The 18110-nt window shown below is 35.1% G+C and overlaps 5 protein-coding genes across 10 annotated transcripts; 4 read left to right on the forward strand and 1 right to left on the reverse strand.

Moving 5' to 3' along the window:
* Window positions 1-2089: 2089 nt before the first annotated feature.
* Window positions 2090-8188, forward strand: LOC103831267 (protein NRT1/ PTR FAMILY 3.1). Its single transcript, XM_009107153.3, has 5 exons — window positions 2090-2339; window positions 2426-2643; window positions 2731-2966; window positions 4494-4817; window positions 7195-8188. Exons 1-5 carry the CDS (start codon window positions 2237-2239, stop codon window positions 8090-8092), a joined length of 1779 nt encoding a protein of 592 aa, XP_009105401.2. The 5' UTR covers window positions 2090-2236; the 3' UTR covers window positions 8093-8188.
* Window positions 8189-8676: 488 nt separating this feature from the next.
* On the forward strand, window positions 8677-10854 carry LOC103831268 (ACD11 homolog protein). Its single transcript, XM_009107154.3, has 3 exons — window positions 8677-9984; window positions 10087-10408; window positions 10503-10854. Exons 1-3 carry the CDS (start codon window positions 9649-9651, stop codon window positions 10607-10609), a joined length of 765 nt encoding a protein of 254 aa, XP_009105402.1. The 5' UTR covers window positions 8677-9648; the 3' UTR covers window positions 10610-10854.
* Window positions 10855-11928: 1074 nt separating this feature from the next.
* On the forward strand, window positions 11929-15906 carry LOC103831269. Of its 6 annotated transcripts, none has more exons than XM_033274324.1 (7): window positions 12036-12275; window positions 13048-13183; window positions 13294-13376; window positions 13490-13612; window positions 13705-14451; window positions 14530-14746; window positions 14838-15906. In XM_033274324.1, exons 3-7 carry the CDS (start codon window positions 13299-13301, stop codon window positions 15446-15448), a joined length of 1776 nt encoding a protein of 591 aa, XP_033130215.1. In that variant the 5' UTR covers window positions 12036-12275; window positions 13048-13183; window positions 13294-13298; the 3' UTR covers window positions 15449-15906. The 6 variants fall into 6 exon arrangements, with proteins under 6 accessions (XP_009105404.1, XP_033130215.1, XP_033130214.1 ...); XM_033274323.1 differs by having other exon boundaries at window positions 13048-13172; XM_009107160.3 differs by having other exon boundaries at window positions 13117-13183.
* Window positions 15907-16152: 246 nt separating this feature from the next.
* Window positions 16153-16944, forward strand: LOC117126448. The gene is given in 5 exon segments (XM_033274388.1): window positions 16153-16431; window positions 16433-16463; window positions 16591-16655; window positions 16657-16714; window positions 16716-16944. Coding segments are annotated over 5 exon segments (360 nt in total). The 5' UTR covers window positions 16153-16306; the 3' UTR covers window positions 16797-16944.
* Window positions 16829-17612, reverse strand: LOC103831271 (30S ribosomal protein 3-1, chloroplastic). Its single transcript, XM_009107161.3, has 2 exons — window positions 17324-17612; window positions 16829-17234 (listed from the first exon to the last, which is right to left on the reverse strand). The coding sequence occupies exons 1-2, from the start codon at window positions 17549-17551 to the stop codon at window positions 16956-16958; spliced, it is 507 nt and encodes a 168-aa protein (XP_009105409.1). The 5' UTR covers window positions 17552-17612; the 3' UTR covers window positions 16829-16955.
* Between the last annotated feature and the right edge of the window lie 498 nt (window positions 17613-18110).

The following is an 18110-nucleotide window of genomic DNA, read 5'->3' on the forward strand; positions in this document are numbered from 1 at the left end:
AGAAATATAATAATTCGATTGTATATGTAATTTTCTTTTATTGATTATACTTAGATTTCAATATGCAGTCATGCTTTACTTTCTCCGTATAAATCCTCGAGTACATGTCAACAAAACATAAAAATCAACTACGATTGTTATTAGAATGATGAAAAAACTGGATGACTAATTAATTGATGGGTTAAGTATAACTACGCCGTCTCACATGACAACGGTAATAAATATTCTGGTATAAGATATATAATAATAATAAATTCAGATGGATTTTTTGCTATTTGCGTGGAGAGATTGAAGGAAGAAACACACCAGAAAAAAAACTGAATATTATGCACTGTCACAGACTATGCAAGCTATTTGGTCTTTGAGTTTGGGATATCGTCGATTGATCGTTGAAAGGGAGAACTCTACAATTAACAAGAAGACATCAAATTTAAGACTGCGACACTCCACTCACACCATTGTACTTGGGAAAATATGTTTTCAATGGTTACTTTCTCATTCCGTAAAAGAGAAGGTAACAAATGTGCCAATCTTACCTAGGAAAGCTTTACTGTTCTCTTGTGAATGTAATATACTCATGTAGACAAACTTTCAAATTAATGAAGCTTAGCTGGTAAAAACATTGCTACATTATTTTGGAATATGAACATGCATACGTGAAGAAACACGTATATACGACGAACATAAGTTATCGATCAATGCATTAAAATAGAAAAGTCATATCATTATTTAGAATTGTTTCTAGATGAAAGAGACATCGCTCTCCGAAAAGCAAACCCTTTTCCTTTTCAGTTCTACTCTTTGATTAACAGAACTGATACAACATATTGATGTCATAATGATAAAATAATTTAACACAGATCTTGTGAGGGCATTACGGTATGATTACTTAATTATATTCATTGTAATTTATAATTATTTTTGGAGAGATATTTTTGGGAGTGAAAAGAAAAAAAGAAATGTCGTATGGAAATGAAAGTCTTTTTGGGCGGCACTCGAGAGTGGGTTTGGCTGTGCAAAAAGGGAGAATGAGAGTCTCCACAATGCCATGTGGCATGTGATATACATTCACCAACTCTTGTATTGTATGATTGTATCACTTGTTCTCTTGCTATCCATTTCTAGCGCATGCTAAAATACAACAACACAGACTGCAACTCAAATTAAAACTATTAAAACGTCTTAATTTTATAAGAAATTAATCTATTCTTGATGTATCATAGAAGATGTTCAAAATAATGAAATGCAAAAAGAAACACATGAATTACAAATAAAGTTTATAAAGGATAATATATGTTTCGATTCTCGCTAAAGGATAATATATGTTTTGAATATTTTCATAACTATTTTGTTATTATATTTATCGTACAGTGTAGTTATTTTCAATGTATCTTCATATAGATAGTAGTATAATATTGTTTTCATAATTACATTATAATAGAAAAGTATATTTAATTTAAAATCTTACAAAAAAGCTTGGATCTAAAGAAATGTTTCTGTTTTAACAAGAAAGATGATGTAGATCTGTATAACTTCAATGTTGTAATTTCAATATGATTCAGCGGAGCTTTTAGCTGAATAAACTATATATAAATGTCTAGTATTTCAGTGAGTATAAACATAGTAGTAAACATTGATATGATAAACTTTTGAAGTAGATATATATTCTTAGTTTTATAACATATATGAAATAAATTAAGCAATGAGAATCTTATAAAATAGATAATTTAAGGGTCATTCAGAAAATTATATAATTTTTTTGGGTCAAAATTATATATATATATATATAGTTTTAAAAATTTAAGAGTAAAATGTTTCATTATGTTTTCCTTGGAGAACCGACACTGTCTTTTACTACTTTACTACTAGTTAATACGAAAATTGTTATTTTTTTGTAAAGTTTAGTCGAATATACCAAACAATATATCGTTGAATAATGCACAATCAGATTGACAAGAATTCCCAATAATGTATGAACCGGGATCCCAAAACGTTATCCGGTCCACATAAACCAAATATGGTTTAATTCGTGGCTACGATTCAGTAGACGTCACTGTCGTCTTCCTTTATAGATATTGAACGGACCATAGCCACTATAAAGCACCCAATAATTAATAAACCAGAAAAGCCTATAAATAATGCTCCCTGGTTAATACCATTTCAACACTTGCAAGTTACAACAAACAAAAAAACATAAACATAGTTAAACTAATTATTACAAGTAACACTCAAGAACATGGAGGAGCAGAGCAAGAACAAGATCAGTGAGGAAGAAAAACAGCTTCATGGGAAACGAAGTAGACCAAAGGGAGGACTGATTACTATGCCATTCATCTTTGGTATGAGTTCATTATGATTATTGTTTGAGCCTTTTTGGCAAAATTTAATATTCTCTAGTTAATCTTAAATGGATTATTATTATCAGCTAACGAGATATGTGAGAAGTTGGCGGTGGTTGGGTTTCACGCAAACATGATAAGCTATCTAACAACACAGCTTCACCTTCCCATAACCAAAGCAGCCAACACTCTCACTAACTTCGGGGGAACTTCGAGTCTCACTCCTCTCCTCGGTGCCTTTGTCGCCGACTCCTTCGCCGGCCGCTTTTGGACCATCACGTTCGCTTCGATCATCTACCAAATAGTATGTTAATATATAACTTATATTCAAGAAATGTATGAGAAGTCACTCAACCATTGGTTCTAACGAGTAAGTAAATAAACAAAACAGGGGATGACACTACTGACCATATCAGCAATACTTCCGACGCTAAGGCCACCACCATGTACAGGAGAAGAGGTTTGTGTAGTAGCAGACACAGCACAGTTGAGTGTACTGTACATAGCTCTTCTTCTTGGAGCTCTCGGGTCGGGTGGGATCCGACCTTGTGTTGTTGCTTTTGGTGCGGATCAGTTTGACGAGTCGGATCCTAACCAAACTACCAAAACATGGAACTACTTCAACTGGTACTTATATTATATTATACTTTTCTTCATATCTATACAAATATCAATAATTAGCCAGATTCCTTTCGTAGATTCCGCAGACTTTTATAATTTGTTAAAATTGTCATAGACATTTAAAAAAAATGAAATAATACTAAGGTTACCTAACATCAACATGTTTTTTTGGGTAAAATAACATCAACATGTTGGAAACATATTAATGTATTTTGTCTAAACCCTACGTGACTATATTAGCTAACATGACTTTGTAACACTGCTATTAATGCAAAAAAAGAGACAGCTAGCCTTTAAGCCTTTTTGATATATTTAAAGTTCTATAGTCTAAAGAAATAAGTAATTACTAGATTTTGACCCGCACGCCCGTGCGGGTCTATTTTTTTTTTAAAAAAATGATGATATTTGCTTCTTATGTCACTATTTAGGGTTGAGTAAAAAACTTGAATTCGAAGATTCAAACCAATCTTAATCCGAATAAGTAGTACTAATTCCGAACCAGAATTGATTAAATATCTGAATTATTCAAAATTTTGGTATTTGAATAATTGAAACCTAATCCGATCCGAACCGAATTATTTTGGGTATCCAAAATAGATTTATATACTTATATATATGATACTTTTAAGTTCGCATAAATGCTTGAAAATATATACAAATAATTAAACGTAAATATCTTAAATAGTTAAAAAAATACTCAAAACTCTAAAAATACTTAAATAATTATTAATTCTCTATCCAAATATTTAAACCAAACCTATTTAAATTGGTTATCCAAATCAGAACCAAATCTTCAAAGATCTGAACTGAACACGAAATCCCAAAAAGACCCGAAAACGAATCCGAACGTCCACCCCTAATCACTATTATATATATCCTATATGTGTTATCATAGGTTACAAAAATATGTCTTATCATATAACTAATCGTATTTTATACGTACCATCAAATAAGTTTTCTTATAATTAATAATATTTTATACGTACAATCATATAAATAATCACATATTATATTTTAAAACTTAATGTGAAATATAAAACCATAATTTAAGTTGGTGTTTGAAATTAGATTTTGTATTGTATTTTTATTATATATATTTAAAAAAATTATAATAGTTATTGGAAAATATGTTAGTAAAAATCAAATTTTGAATATATGTATATTTTTGAATGAATTTTTGATATAAATTAATTTTAAATTATTATTTTGATTTGAATATATATATCAAGTAACATAGATCCATTACTTTTTAATATAATGTAATGGACTTTCAATTTTTTTTAATAGCATAAGCCCATTATTGTTTTTTTTAATTTATTGCTATCCATGTTTCCAAACAGTACTATTTTTTAACTACTATTCATATTGCCAAACAATCCCAATGTGTACTTCAACTTTAATAATATAGATATAGATGTCTAAAAGTCATTTTTCTGAATAATGAGCATGTGTTTGATGAAACTATTTTATTAAACAATTTTTGTAGATATTATACACCCGTTAAACTTTTTGTCGATGGATTTGAATGATTAGGTACTACTTTTGCATGGGAGCAGCAGCATTAGTGGCGGTGACGGTACTTGTGTACATCCAAGATAACGTTGGGTGGGGTTTAGGTTTGGGCATCCCGACAGTAGCTATGTTCTTATCCGTCATTGCTTTTGTCGGCGGCTTCAAGCTTTACCGTCATTTGGATCCATCGGGTAGTCCATTTACCCGTTTGATCCAAGTGGCAGTCGCAGCTTTCCGCAAAAGGAAACTGATGATGGTTTCTGATCCTACTCTTCTATATACTAACGATGAGATTGATGCTCCTATCTCCTTAGGTGGTATACTCACCCACACCAAACACATGAGGTACTAACAATTATATTGACGACTCTTTTTCTCCAATTTATATTGTTCACCCTCACCATATAGTTTTTTGTTTCTTTTGAAAGTAATTGTGTTGTTGTGAAGGCATTATGATATATATAACTTTGAAATTCACATATGGGAAACTAGATATACTATTAACGAAGAGTAGTTACAAAATGAGATACCACAATGATTTTGGAAAGAGCTAAAGTATAGCTAAAGTGATGAGACATGAGAGTAACACATATGTAAAACTTTTTTAATATATTTGTTCACATAGTATCAATCAGCACACTATTATTATATTAGTATATATATTTCAGATTGCGTATCTGTTTGACTATATATATCCACTATCCAGATAGTCACGAGGAATCATAGAAGAAGAGTAATTCTTGGGTTCACCCCCTAGGGTGAACCTCTAGGTTCACCAACCAATAGTGTTTGATTATTTGATATTTGATATCTTTTAAAAAAGGAAACAACATTGAATTTTCAAATAAAATTATCTTTTTAAAATAAAACAATAAAAATACATAAAAATAGTTACAAAAAATAAATAAATAAATATTTTTAAGTCTTTAGCAAAATACTAAACCCTATATCCTAAATCTTAAACCCTAAACGCTAAACCTTAAACTTTGGATAAACTCTAAACGTTTGAAAATCTTAAACCCTAAATCATACATTAAAAACTAAATTTTAATAACACTAAACCCTAAATCCTAATCACTAAACCCTAAACCCTTGGGTAAACACTGAACCCTTGGATAAATCATAAACTCTAGAGTTTAATTTTAAATATTTTTGATTTACAGTTTATGATTTATCCAAGGGTTCAGGGTTTACCCAAGGGTTTAGGGTTTAGTGATTAGGATTTAGGGTTTAGTGTTATTAAAATTTAGTTTTTAATGTATGATTTAGGGTTTAAGATTTTCAAACGTTTAGAGTTTATCCAAAGTTTAAGGTTTAGGGTTTAAGGTTTAAGATTTAGGGTATAGGGTTTAGTATTTTGCTGAAGACTTAAAAATATTTATTTATTTATTTTTTGTAACTATTTTTATGTATTTTTATTGTTTTATTTTAAAAAGATAATCTTATTTGGAAATTCAATGTTGTTTCCTTTTTTAAAAGATATCAAATATCAAATACTCAAACATTATTGGTTGGTGAACCTAGAGGTTCACCCTAGGGGGTGAACCTAGAAGAATCTAAATATATAAAATTATAAAATGGCAACTCCTATAAAGAGTAATTCTTGGGTTCACCCCCTAAGGTGAACCTCTAGATTCACCAACCAATAGTGTTTGATTATTTGATATTTGATATCTTTTAAAAAAGGAAACAACATTGAATTTCCAAATAAGATTATATTTTTAAAATAAAACAATAAAAATACATAAAAATAGTTACAAAAAATAAATAAATAAATATTTTTAAGTCTTTAGCAAAATACTAAACCCTATACCCTAAATCTTAAACCCTAAACCCTAAACCTTAAACTTTGGATAAACTCTAAACGTTTAAAAATCTTAAACCCTAAATCATACATTAAAAACTAAATTTTAATAACACTAAACCCTAAATCCTAATCACTAAACCCTAAACCCTTGGGTAAACTCTGAACCCTTGGATAAATCATAAACTCTAGAGTTTAATTTTAAATATTTTTGATTTACAGTTTATGATTTATCCAAGGGTTCAGGGTTTATCCAAGGGTTTAGGGTTTAGTGATTAGGATTTAAGGTTTAGTGTTATTAAAATTTAGTTTTTAATGTATGATTTAGGGTTTAAGATTTTTAAACGTTTAGAGTTTATCCAAAATTTAAGGTTTAGGGTTTAAGATTTAGGGTATAGGGTTTAGTATTTTGCTGAAGACTTAAAAATATTTATTTATTTATTTTTTGTAACTATTTTTATGTATTTTTATTGTTTTATTTTTAAAAGATAATCTTATTTGGAAATTCAATGTTGTTTCCTTTTTTTTTAAGATATCAAATATCAAATACTCAAACAATATTGGTTGGTGAACCTAGAGGTTCACACTATGAGGTGAACCCAAGAATTACTATCCTATAAAATATAACCTGAAAGAGTAAATCAATATTGTAACGTAAACAATTGAGTAATCGTACAACAACTTGTCCACTAGGTGAAAGTGAAACCAGACAAATCAAAATTCAAAAGTAAAAAAGATAAAAATAAATAAATCATACTTGCAATCGTTGATTCATTAAGAAACAAACAAATCCTTTTTATTGCTTTTGGCATATACGCAGCAATAATTGGATTATTGGACCCATTTCGTACAAGTAACAGCTATATAATTGTACTAATAACTATTATGATTTAACTCTGATTTTATGGCATTATACAGTTTCTTGGACAAAGCAGCTATAATAACAGAGCAAGACAATCTAAAACCGGGTCAAATCCCAAACCCATGGAGGCTAAGCACAGTCCACCGGGTCGAAGAACTCAAATCCGTGATTCGAATGGGCCCAATCGGAGCCTCGGGTATTCTCCTAATTACAGCTTACGCCCAACAAGGAACCTTTTCTCTCCAACAAGCCAAAACCATGAACCGGCATTTAACCGAATCATTCCAAATACCGGCCGGTTCAATGTCGGTTTTCACAACCGTCGCAATGCTCTCAACGATCGTTTTCTACGACCGCGTCTTCGTCAAAATCGCCAGAAAATTCACCGGACTCGAGCGAGGCATCACGTTCCTCCACCGCATGGGAATCGGATTCGTGATCTCGATCGTCGCGACGCTCGTCGCCGGATTCGTCGAGATCAAACGCAAACGCGTCGCGATCGAGCACGGGCTTTTGGATAAACCGCACACGATGGTCCCGATCTCGTTTCTCTGGCTGGTTCCTCAGTACAGCCTCCACGGAATCGCCGAGGCATTTATGTCGATCGGGCATTTAGAGTTTTTCTACGATCAAGCGCCGGAGAGCATGAGGAGTACGGCGACGGCGCTGTTCTGGATGGCGATTTCGATCGGGAACTATGTGAGCACTTTGCTCGTGACGTTGGTTCATAGATTCAGCGCTAAACCGGATGGAAGCAATTGGTTACCGGATAACAATTTGAACCGAGGGAGGCTTGAGTATTTTTACTGGGTGATCACTATGTTACAAGCGGTTAACCTCGTGTATTATCTTTGGTGCGCCAAGATTTACACGTATAAACCGGTTCAGGTGCATCATAGCAAGGAAGAGAATAGTCCGGTTAAGAATGAATTGCAGTTATCCAATAAAAATTAAGTTGATGCATGCGCTAGCTCTCTTGGATATGTAATGTAATCAGTAGTAATAATATTTATAAACTCAATAAAAATAGAAAGTATGACTTTGTCAATATTGGTGTTTACGATGGATAAACAGATCTAAAATTGCTTTAGCATATAAAACCAGACTAATTTTTAGTTTGAGTTTATATTTAAAGAGAAAATTTTGATCATAAACTTAATTTATTCTTTTGAAAATTTATATATTTGATCAGAAAAACTGAAACAAGAAATGCTAAAAGCTGAACATATACGATATCTGTTTTTAATGTTTGTTAAATTAAGCTAGAGAAGGCAATGAGACAATAACGTTCGAGCTAAGTTGCTTCCAGTTCCAGCCACATCGGAAAACCTCCCTCGTATCAGTTACTGTCATGGGTTGCAGATGAACATGCTTGTCAATCCACTTGATCATTCTCCAAAGTAAAGTTGGTTGCATGTCCAACGAATAACCAATAAAGATGTACACCTGTAATCTTTGTAGATGTCAAATGCCTTTGTGTTTGCATTGCCATGGACAAATCCCAATTTCAATTATGAATCCCACTGAAACCAAAATTATGTTATCCATTATCTTCTAATTTCCCGACTTCTGCATGCATACTCCTTTTTTAGTGATTTTCATGGCAACTGTTTCCAAAGTAAAGCGGTAAAGATAAATTTCTTACCACTTAAATATAAACATGTCATCGATCATGGTCATGAAGTCCACGCCAGAGATTGCAACAACTAATTGGAAAAAAGATAATTAACTATCAAATCATTGTGAACGTATTTTCCATTGTAGAAAAGAACAAAAACACATACAAATTGTTTTGAAATAGGATTGCAAGGTGCATTATGGAGAGAGTATGCCTATGCAAGACAGAAAATGTTATAAATTGCTGATGAACAAAAACTAACTTACCGTAGTGACTCCCCTGTGCAAATAGAGTTATTGGAAACTAACTCTTTCTTGGATCTTCACAGAATCAACATCCGCCGGTGAGAGTTGCAAAAGAAACGGTGGTTATGAGCCATTTTTTCGTTTTTTCCGTCTGATAATATTAATTTTAAAAAGAAATACAAAGTTGGATACATCAGTTGATCCACAGCAACAAAAGCTCATGAACAGACGACTGTAACCCGTACCGGGGTGTCTTACAAGAACAAACGCCATTTCCGCGTTTTTAAAACACGATTTAGAATATTTAACTTTATTAAAAAGTTCAAAAAACAATAAATCAAAAACCCAAGGGTGCGAAAGACCAAAAATCTCAAAGAAAAACATTTTAACCGAATTAGCAAAACCAGTTCGAACCGGACTAAAATGCATGTTTGAGTTTAACTGGGCCGAAAATAATGCAAGTGGGCCTAGAAGGTTAATACTTAATGGAATGATAGTAGTGAAAGAAGCAACGTGGAGGCAAAGATACGTGTTGCGAAAAGTCACGTTCCGTAAAAGTAGAACACACATCGCAAGTCAGCAGTTTTATTCTTCGAGAACACGTCTTACATTTTCCCCGTAAGTTTCCTTTCTTCTTCGGACACATCATGTTTCAAGAAGAAGAAGTTTTCAAAGTCTTTGCAACCGTGTCGGCGAAGCTATATAACAAAGAAGAGTACACGAAAGATAAAAGTAATATGGAGAAAGACATGATCGGGGACGCTAGATTCAACACGCCTTTGTTGGTTATCACGGAGGCGTTCGAGGATCTGGCAGATTTGCTGAAACCACGGAGGCAAAAACGCGAGATCGGCAGAAACGGCGTCGTATCAAATGATGGATTAAGACTCGATGCGTTTTGCAGTGCGTGTACTCACGTCTCTGTTCTCTTCGGCTGCCTCGGATTCGCCTTCAAATTCGCTGAGATGGAGTACGTCTCCAAGGTTCGAAACCCTAAAACTCAATTTAATTATATTGATATTTTGTTACGAATCTTTAGCCTAGTAAGCCTATGAAACTGAACAAATGTTTTGTTTAAAAATTAGGTTAGAGATTTGGTGGAAGCATCAAAAACGTTTGATACGTTACATAACATTATTGATCTAGATGTTATGAATCAAACGGTTAAGACACAAGGAAGCTATTCGCGAAATCTCCGACGTGTTAGACTAGGTTTAGATTTGATCCGAGCCATCTTCGAACAATTTTTGATGACGAACGAGTATTATTCTTTGAAAGACGCTGCAACAAAAGCTTACACACAAGTATGTGCACCCTTTCACACGTGGGGCGTTAGAACAGCTGTTTACGCTGGAATGTATACACTTCCGACAAGGGACCAGCTTCTGTTACGACTTAATGAAACAGGTGAGGTTTTGTTTTGGTTAACTTTTGATGTTATTCTTGTTTTCTTTTGGAGATTTTGAATCTCACTTGTTGTTTTGTTGAAATGGGTTCGAAGATCAATCTGTGGAGAAGAACATGAGGAGATACATGGAAGCTTCGAGGCCGATTATAGAGTATATTGACAAGCTTTACATTGATAGGAACATTAAACTGGATTGGTAGCAAATTTTGTTACAAAAAGGTTAGTCGCTGGACATCTAAAATTGTAGCTTCGTCAGCTCAATGATTGTTCTCTCGATGATATTTAATTCATTCTTGAATTAGATTTTGGATTTGATGGCAAAATTTTAAATAGAAAATAGTATGAACATTATTGAATAACATAGTACTATCTTGTTGGTTTATGATCTAATGAATGCACAAATTTGTGCTTGTAGTAATTCTAATGTTCTACTTCTGGTGATCAAGGTGTGTGTCTTCATCACTTCATATGCAATTACGAGAATCTTAATTTTGGGGTTTACCTATCATAAAACTAGTTTTCTCAGACAAACGTAAGACTTCATTTTAAAAAGTTAGTTGGAGACTATTCATTGGAGAATTAGTAGGGTCTTTTTTTGGTAGCTTATGGTTCAGAACAGAAAAAGTTATAACTAGTTTTATACCATTAGACTGAATCAACAGCAAGTTAAAACGTATTTGATATATTGAAGATTACACGTAACACCTCTGTGAGATTTAGAATCTGGTTCGAATATTCTTTGTTGAATCCCAACTTTTGAACTTCGTGCGCGTCAGCCGCCCTCAAATCTTCGTTTAATTTGAGATTGAGGCCAATAACTAACAATAGCATGTTGAAATTTAAAAAAAACATATCAAATTGACTAAGGCAAATGCATTTTTTGTAGTACTGTTTGAACCAACAATTTAAATTATACTCCTTGTTTCTTAAATATATTAAAGTCTTATATTGAAACTCGATGGCATATATATTTTTTTGTGATCGATGTCATATATAGTTTGACCTAAAACAAGAATCAGACGCATAATTATGAATTCATATGATATTTTTGCTCATAAATGTTTTTTAATTAATCCCATATAACTGCTAATAAATGAAGTGATTCTGAATCCTTAAAAAAGTTAAAGACCGAAGATCTAGGTGATTTCATTTCCACATCTAAACTCTATTACGATCCAAATCAAAATAAATTAAACAGATACTGAAAATATCTTTAATTCGAAGGACGTGACAGACAGCTGTCAAAAAGATAGAGCGAGTCAAAACTCCCGAAATCACGCGCTTTCCTTCCTACTTATTACAACATCAACTTGTCTTATGTCCTTTTCCGTTAATTAAAAATCCCAAACGGGCCCTTCCTTATCGTGATGGCAGAAAGACAAAAAAAGCCTCTCAATGGCCCTCTCGTAATTTCAACTAATCCAAAAGGATAATACCGTAATTAACAGCCTACTATCTACGTGGAGCCAATCACTACCCTTGATCTTATCCCCAAATCGAAACCCTAGCTCCTCTTTTTTTTTTATATTATTCAAATTCCTCTTCTCCTTCCTCCTTTCTTCTCTCTGTTTTTCTTCTTCTTCTTCTCTTTCGATTTGGGAGGTTTTATAGATATGGCGTGGTCGTCGGAAACGGTACCGTATTGCGGGTGGAACGAGCGGCATGTGAGGAACGCGAAGGGGAAGGTCGAGGCTCGTTATTATCTGGAGAGGAAAGACGGAGGTGTAGATCTGGCTGTCGTAGGGAGGGTGAAGAGCTCTTCTAAGCGCATGTCGTTTAGGTACGCCTCGAAGGAGAATCACTCCGTCTTGAAGAAGCTTGGTTCGGTAGAAGACGTCAAGGGTTGGCTCGATTCGATTGTTTCGGGTAATTTTTCTCAATCTCAATCTCGATTTCTTCTTCTTCTTCTTCTTTCTCTTGTGGTGTTTTCTAGATTTGTATTGGGTGGTGTCCTTTTTGGGTTTTAAAGCTCAGATCTGGAATCGTATTAGCTCTAAAAGAGGTTTTATGATTGCGAATTCGTTTTGATTTTTTTAAAAAAAATTTGATTTTTTTCATTGGGATGAGGAGATTTTGATACGATTTTGCAACCCTTTTTGTTTCGTTCGATGATTTTGATTAAGAGGGTAGAATAGATCGCTTGTGAGATAGAAGATAGCATGAAGGGTCTGAAGCCGTGGCTAAATCTAAATCTCAAAGTCTCTGTTTTTCTTTTAGATTTAGCGTTTATTGCTTTGATAGAGAGTTTCTGTTGAATCCTTTGGATTTGTATGTTAGATCTCAAGTCCTGTAGGTTGGCGGCTTAGAAATAAAAGAGGAAGAAGAGGAGAACGTTATAATTAGCCCAACGTTATCTTTTGACTTCTGGTAGAAGAGAGAAAGTCTCAACCTTTTGAATTTGTTTCTGACAAAAAAAACTTAAACTCACGAGCTTCCACAACCTTTTATCATGCCTTCTAAAAGTTAGCTTCTGGAGAGCGCTTTTAAAAACATAGCTTCTGGTTTGAAAGGAAAAAGATAGGGTGATTAATTGACTCTCAAGTTATGATTGAGTCATGTGATTGTCTGCTAGGAGTTTTTTAAACCAAAGGCTTGTGTAGGGGGTTAATGAGGTACTTATTTGTTTGTTTGTTTGCAGGATATGTTAGTGGAAAGATTTGTTCTTTTGTGTTAGAACTCTTACATCGTTTCGTTGCGCCTTTTGCAGCTAAATCTATTAATGACTTAAATTTTGCTGCAGACAGATCCGCTCTCCACCTTTTGGTACTGAGCATGTCTGCACCAATTGACTTTTTCTTCTTCTTTAAGTTCCGTTGTACTGAGATGACATGTGTTGAAATTTTACTGATCTGTTTTTGTTTCTTATTTTTATTCAATTTCTTAGGTGAGATGCCTCATGTAGCTGATGTACCGGCTACTACCATGACTGAACAAGCTGCTGGAGGATTCAACATTCGCACTTCTATGGTATTGCTTTCAATCAACTTTTAGGATTTTTTTTTAAATTTTCTTCGCCGTATCAGAGTGGCTCCGTGTTAGAAAACAATATGTTGAATCTCCTTTTTTTTGTTTCTTTTCAGAGTGGTAAATATCAAAAGCCTATTCATCCGACCATTGATTTTTCCTGGATGGGTTCGTCTTGGACTTGCAGGAAACGGCGTAGGCATTATCCGTCTTTCTCCCGGAATGGTGTCAAAGTCTCGGTGAGTTTCTATTGATTTGTGATGTTTTCTGTATGTAGTTATATTATGTTTCTTTTCATTTGGACAAAAACTGACGTTTCTTTTCATTGCAGGTGAATGATTTTGTGTATGTTTTAGCGGAGCAAAACAAGAGACTCGTCGCGTACTTGGAAGACCTTTATGAGGATTCCAAAGGCAACAAGATGGTCGTGGTACGATGGTTTCACAAAACTGATGAAGTTGGTGTTGTTTTGTCTGATGAAACTGTTGACAGAGAGATTTTCTTTTCTCGTTGTCTTCAAGATATCAAAATCGAATGCATAGATGGATTGGCCACTGTCCTCAGTCCTGAGCATTATGATAAATTTCTCAAGTTGCCAATGTCTGTTCAGCTACCACCTTTCTTCTGCCAGAAAATATATGGAGATGATGGTTTAAAGCCGTATGACATCACGCAGTTACAAGGCTACTGGCGACAAGAAATGCTAAGATACTTGAATGTTTCCATTCTTAAGTCGGGTGAAGGTGCTCAGACACTTGGCACTGACTCAGCAACAGGAGCTTCTCTTGTTGGCTGTGTTGGAATTAGATCCAAACGGCGCCGTTCTGCAGATGGCATCACAGATGACTGCAAAGCTAGCCCTGATTCTGTTGACGTGGAGGCTTTAGAAGCTTCTATGTGCAAGGAAGAAAAAGATGGTTATTACCTGAAAAAGGGTTCTCTGATTGAAGTTCTTTCCCAAGATAGTGGCATCAGAGGTTGTTGGTTGAAGGCTTTGATAGTGAAGAAACACAAGGACAAGGTTAAGGTCCAGTACCAAGACATTACGGATGCAGATGATGAATCTAAAAAGCTAGAGGTACATATTCGGAAACCCACCCTTCGGTTTTGTTTTCTACCTTCCACTGTGTTAACATGTTTCATTTATTGGTTGCAGGAGTGGATTTTGGCATCTCGTGTTGCTGATAGCGATCACCTGGGTCTTAGAACCGCAGGACGGAAGATAGTACGCCCAGTTCTGAAGCCCAGCAACGAAAATAATGTATGGGTTGTCGGTGTTGGTATGCCTGTGGATGTGTGGTGGTGTGATGGATGGTGGGAAGGGATCGTGGTGGAGAAAGTTTCAGAAGAGAAATTTGAAGTTTACCTGCCAGGTGAGTTAAGACTTTAGATATGAATGGAAGTATGATAGTAGATTTGTTGAAGGTATATATCTAACTGTTGTTTTGTTGGTTGTTTCCTCAGGTGAAAAGAAAATGTCTTCCTTCCATCGCAGTGATCTTAGACAGTCTATAGAATGGTCGGCAGATGAGTGGGTACACATAAATTCAAGATCTGATCTCGTGAGTTCTGTCCTATCCTTGATGAAGGAGAACGAGGTCGAGGTGAAACATGATGAAAAGCTATCTGAAGTTGTTGTGATGTCACCAAAGGGTGAAGCTAAACCCACCATCTCTCTTCCGGTAGCTACATCCGATAAGCCATCTACTAAGCAGCCAGTTCCAGATCTTCTAAAAGACGTCTTAGTCTCTGATTTAAACTGGGAGCCATCGAAGAAGCGGAAAAGAACTGCCAGTTACTGCAAACACAAGCCTAGCGCGACTGAAGGTTTGTCGCGTGAAAGATCCTTGGATTGTAAGAAGTGCAGTTCCATGGGAGATTCTCTGTTTAGCTCTTCCGTTGTTGGCTGGAGGAAGCGTAATCGAATTGTTAGTTGCTGCCCCCACAAGCCTAGCCTAACTGATGGTTTCTCTTGTGAAAAGCCCTTGGACTGTGAGAACGGCAAGTTCATGGGAGACTCCGTGTTCGGCTCCTCGGTTGGGCAGCCTTTGACTGGTCTAGTAATGTCAAGATGATGATCAGCTTTGGGGATTGGAGTGTGTGTGTTTCGTCTTGTGAGGTACATATGGGGCATTTGCTTAATGCGGTGTTGGTGTTGGGTTTTAGATTATTGTGACTCGCAAGATTTTCTTTCGGATTTATAGGTTTTTAGCTCGTCATGGCATCCAAATTCGTTTGTGTATGTGTAACAATAGGCATTAGAGCTTTCAATACAAGCTGCAAGTTTTGGGTGCAATAGAAGGGTAGGTAATGGCATTACCTCGCTAGGTGTTTTAGACGCTAAACAGTGTTTTTTCTTAGAATTAATTTTATCTTTTTCTTTCTTTAGCATAGAGAACTGATTTGTTTTTCTTTTCTGGTGTGGTGGGATCTTTCGTTTCATATAAACTATGTATTATCAAATAAAACCAAATCTCTTTTACCTTGAGTTTACCTCCAGTGTTCATATAATGTATATATATACTCTTTCGTACATGTCTTGAATTGTGTAAGCTGATGTGAGGCTCACTGATTATATGAAACTTTGGAGCATTGGTTTGTGAATTTGTTTTGATATCTTCCGAGTTACAGCACACATGATTATGTTACCGGTACGTTAGTAATTCTATCCTTGTCCATGTCCCCATAAGGGTTTTGTGGGAGCATTAAGACGGGACCAGCAAATGAAATGGATCTTCTTAGGTTGCAAGTTTAGCTGGTAACAAGTGATGTTGAGGAGATTGGGAAACCTATCATTTATTCAGTTTTAATATATCTCATTGAGTGCATCGAGTGTAAAGAGCAATTGTTATAAACCCTTAACTTTGATGAAAAGGAGTGTTTGATCTTATTCCGCTTTTTGCTATTAATGATTGGATATACCAAAGGGGGGTATGCTTGATTCCTGTTTTATTTGTCTTCCTTGTACAACGAGAGACATTGTAATGGCTTCTCTGTCTAAAATCGTAGACCAAAAGCTTGGAGCATCATCAAGAAGCAAGCTCTCCATAACAAGTGAAAGCTACTTTCGCATTTCTATCCATGCCCCTTGTTCGTATTGTTTTTTTCTTTCTGTTTTTTGCTTTGCTTCTAGTATAGTTACTCTTCAAACACTTCTTGTTTTAGAATCATTCAACTCTTTGTTTTTGTTTTGGATAATGATTTCGTCTGTAATCAGATTCAGGAGATTGTTTTATCAGCAGACATCAGATGTAGCGACTGCCAAGAGAAGATCGCTGACATTCTTGACATGTCACATATTCACAGGTGACCGGAGAGTCACCAAATCATATGGGGAAGCCCCTTCTCTGCAAAATGTCCACCTTCAAGCGTAGGATATTTCCTTCTTCCAGGAAACAACAACAACAACTCAATGTTGCTTAGTTCTTATTTTTATCATCATCCTCTTTGTAATATGATGTCAATAAGATGGGATAATGTTTTAGATATGATGGTAACAAATAACTCTCAATAGCAAATTATCATAGACAAAGGAAAACAAAAAAAGGTTCTGAATTCTTGAATTGCAGAAAAAAAAACGATTTATTGGGAAGTTAAATTGCCGCCACTTTGTTGCCAGAGATTGATGATGTCAGTAGCTTGATTAAGGAGAATAATCATCTTCTTCTGAGAGATCCATGGCTTAGCTTCGAGAGTAGTCTTGAGCTCTTCCCAAGCATCTTTTCTAGGCCAGAAGAAGTAAGGACTCAGTGGGATTGTCCCATGTCCAGGGACATGCTGGTCCAATCCTAATCCTATGTTCTTCTCCATCCACACAAACTTAAGAACCACTCTCGCCTTCTCATCTTGTTGGTTCACCACCTAACCACACAACAACAACAGCTATGATTTTTTGAGTTTTGTCTTAAAACATATAACACAAGTAGAAGAGTGTGTTGTTGCTATGTCACCTTTTTTGGTTGTGGAGTGTCGGAAGTATCAATGCCGGTGACTGGTTCAGAAGTGAGTGTCTCTGGAGCTGCAAGAGCCACGGTTCTCCGGTTTAGAGAAATGGGTTTGGTGGACTGGTTAAGGAACGAGGGTGAAGCTTTGATGGAGAGTTTTGGATGTTGAGAGATGAAAGAAGAGCAGAGGGAAGCAGACGAGAGAGATGAGTGGAGTGCCATTGATGACATCATTTTTTTTTTCTTTGTTTCTTGAGAGAGCAATGGAGATTTTATGAGAATGGATAAGAAAGAAGATATGGTTCCATTTTGGGTGGTGCTACAGAGAAGTTGACCGTTGGTATGAAATTAAATGGGCTTTTATTGACTTGGCCCATTCGTTCTGTGAACTCTGGCCCAGAAAATCTTAGATTGGACCTAATTAAACATTATGTGTGACCCAATAACCCGTAGACCCGCTTTAAGATCCGAAAGGTGTGTCTGACGGTTAGAGCATGTTTATTGGTGCTTGCCTTAGATATTGCTAGTCACTGGCTCCAGAGCATGTTTATTGGTGCTTGCCTTAGATATTGTTAGTCACTGGCTCCAAATGTACATGTACACTTTGTAATCTTCATTCAGCTTCTATATTTCTATATAGTTTTTGTACTTATAGCAGAACCAGAACAAAAATTAATACTCGAATCACTGCTTCTGATTTCTTGTTTGAATTGATGCGGCAGTAATAAAACTAGGAAGAGAGCTTTGATGGTTTGGTGGTAAGTATAATTTTCATACTATCTTATAGCAGTTT

Source organism: Brassica rapa, chromosome A07 (assembly GCF_000309985.2).
Source record: "Brassica rapa cultivar Chiifu-401-42 chromosome A07, CAAS_Brap_v3.01, whole genome shotgun sequence".
Lineage (NCBI taxonomy): Eukaryota > Viridiplantae > Streptophyta > Magnoliopsida > Brassicales > Brassicaceae > Brassica > Brassica rapa.

Excerpts from the sequence above, each read along its gene's own strand:
- LOC103831267 (XM_009107153.3), top strand. The coding sequence starts at position 2,237 with ATGGAGGAGCAGAGCAAGAACAAGATCAGTGAGGAAGAAAAACAGCTT. Across the intron at positions 2,967-4,493 it reads ACATGGAACTACTTCAACTG|GTACTACTTTTGCATGGGAG; the intron begins GTACTTATATTA and ends TTGAATGATTAG. Across the intron at positions 4,818-7,194 it reads ACCCACACCAAACACATGAG|TTTCTTGGACAAAGCAGCTA; the intron begins GTACTAACAATT and ends GGCATTATACAG.
- LOC103831268 (XM_009107154.3), top strand. The coding sequence starts at position 9,649 with ATGTTTCAAGAAGAAGAAGTTTTCAAAGTCTTTGCAACCGTGTCGGCG. Across the intron at positions 9,985-10,086 it reads AGATGGAGTACGTCTCCAAG|GTTAGAGATTTGGTGGAAGC; the intron begins GTTCGAAACCCT and ends TTTAAAAATTAG. Across the intron at positions 10,409-10,502 it reads GTTACGACTTAATGAAACAG|ATCAATCTGTGGAGAAGAAC; the intron begins GTGAGGTTTTGT and ends ATGGGTTCGAAG.
- LOC103831269 (XM_009107156.3), top strand. The coding sequence starts at position 12,023 with ATGGCGTGGTCGTCGGAAACGGTACCGTATTGCGGGTGGAACGAGCGG. Across the intron at positions 12,276-13,293 it reads GCTCGATTCGATTGTTTCGG|GTGAGATGCCTCATGTAGCT; the intron begins GTAATTTTTCTC and ends TCAATTTCTTAG. Across the intron at positions 14,747-14,837 it reads ATTTGAAGTTTACCTGCCAG|GTGAAAAGAAAATGTCTTCC; the intron begins GTGAGTTAAGAC and ends TTGTTTCCTCAG.
- LOC103831271 (XM_009107161.3), bottom strand. The coding sequence starts at position 17,551 with ATGATGTCATCAATGGCACTCCACTCATCTCTCTCGTCTGCTTCCCTC. Across the intron at positions 17,235-17,323 it reads ACACTCCACAACCAAAAAAG|GTGGTGAACCAACAAGATGA; the intron begins GTGACATAGCAA and ends TTGTGTGGTTAG.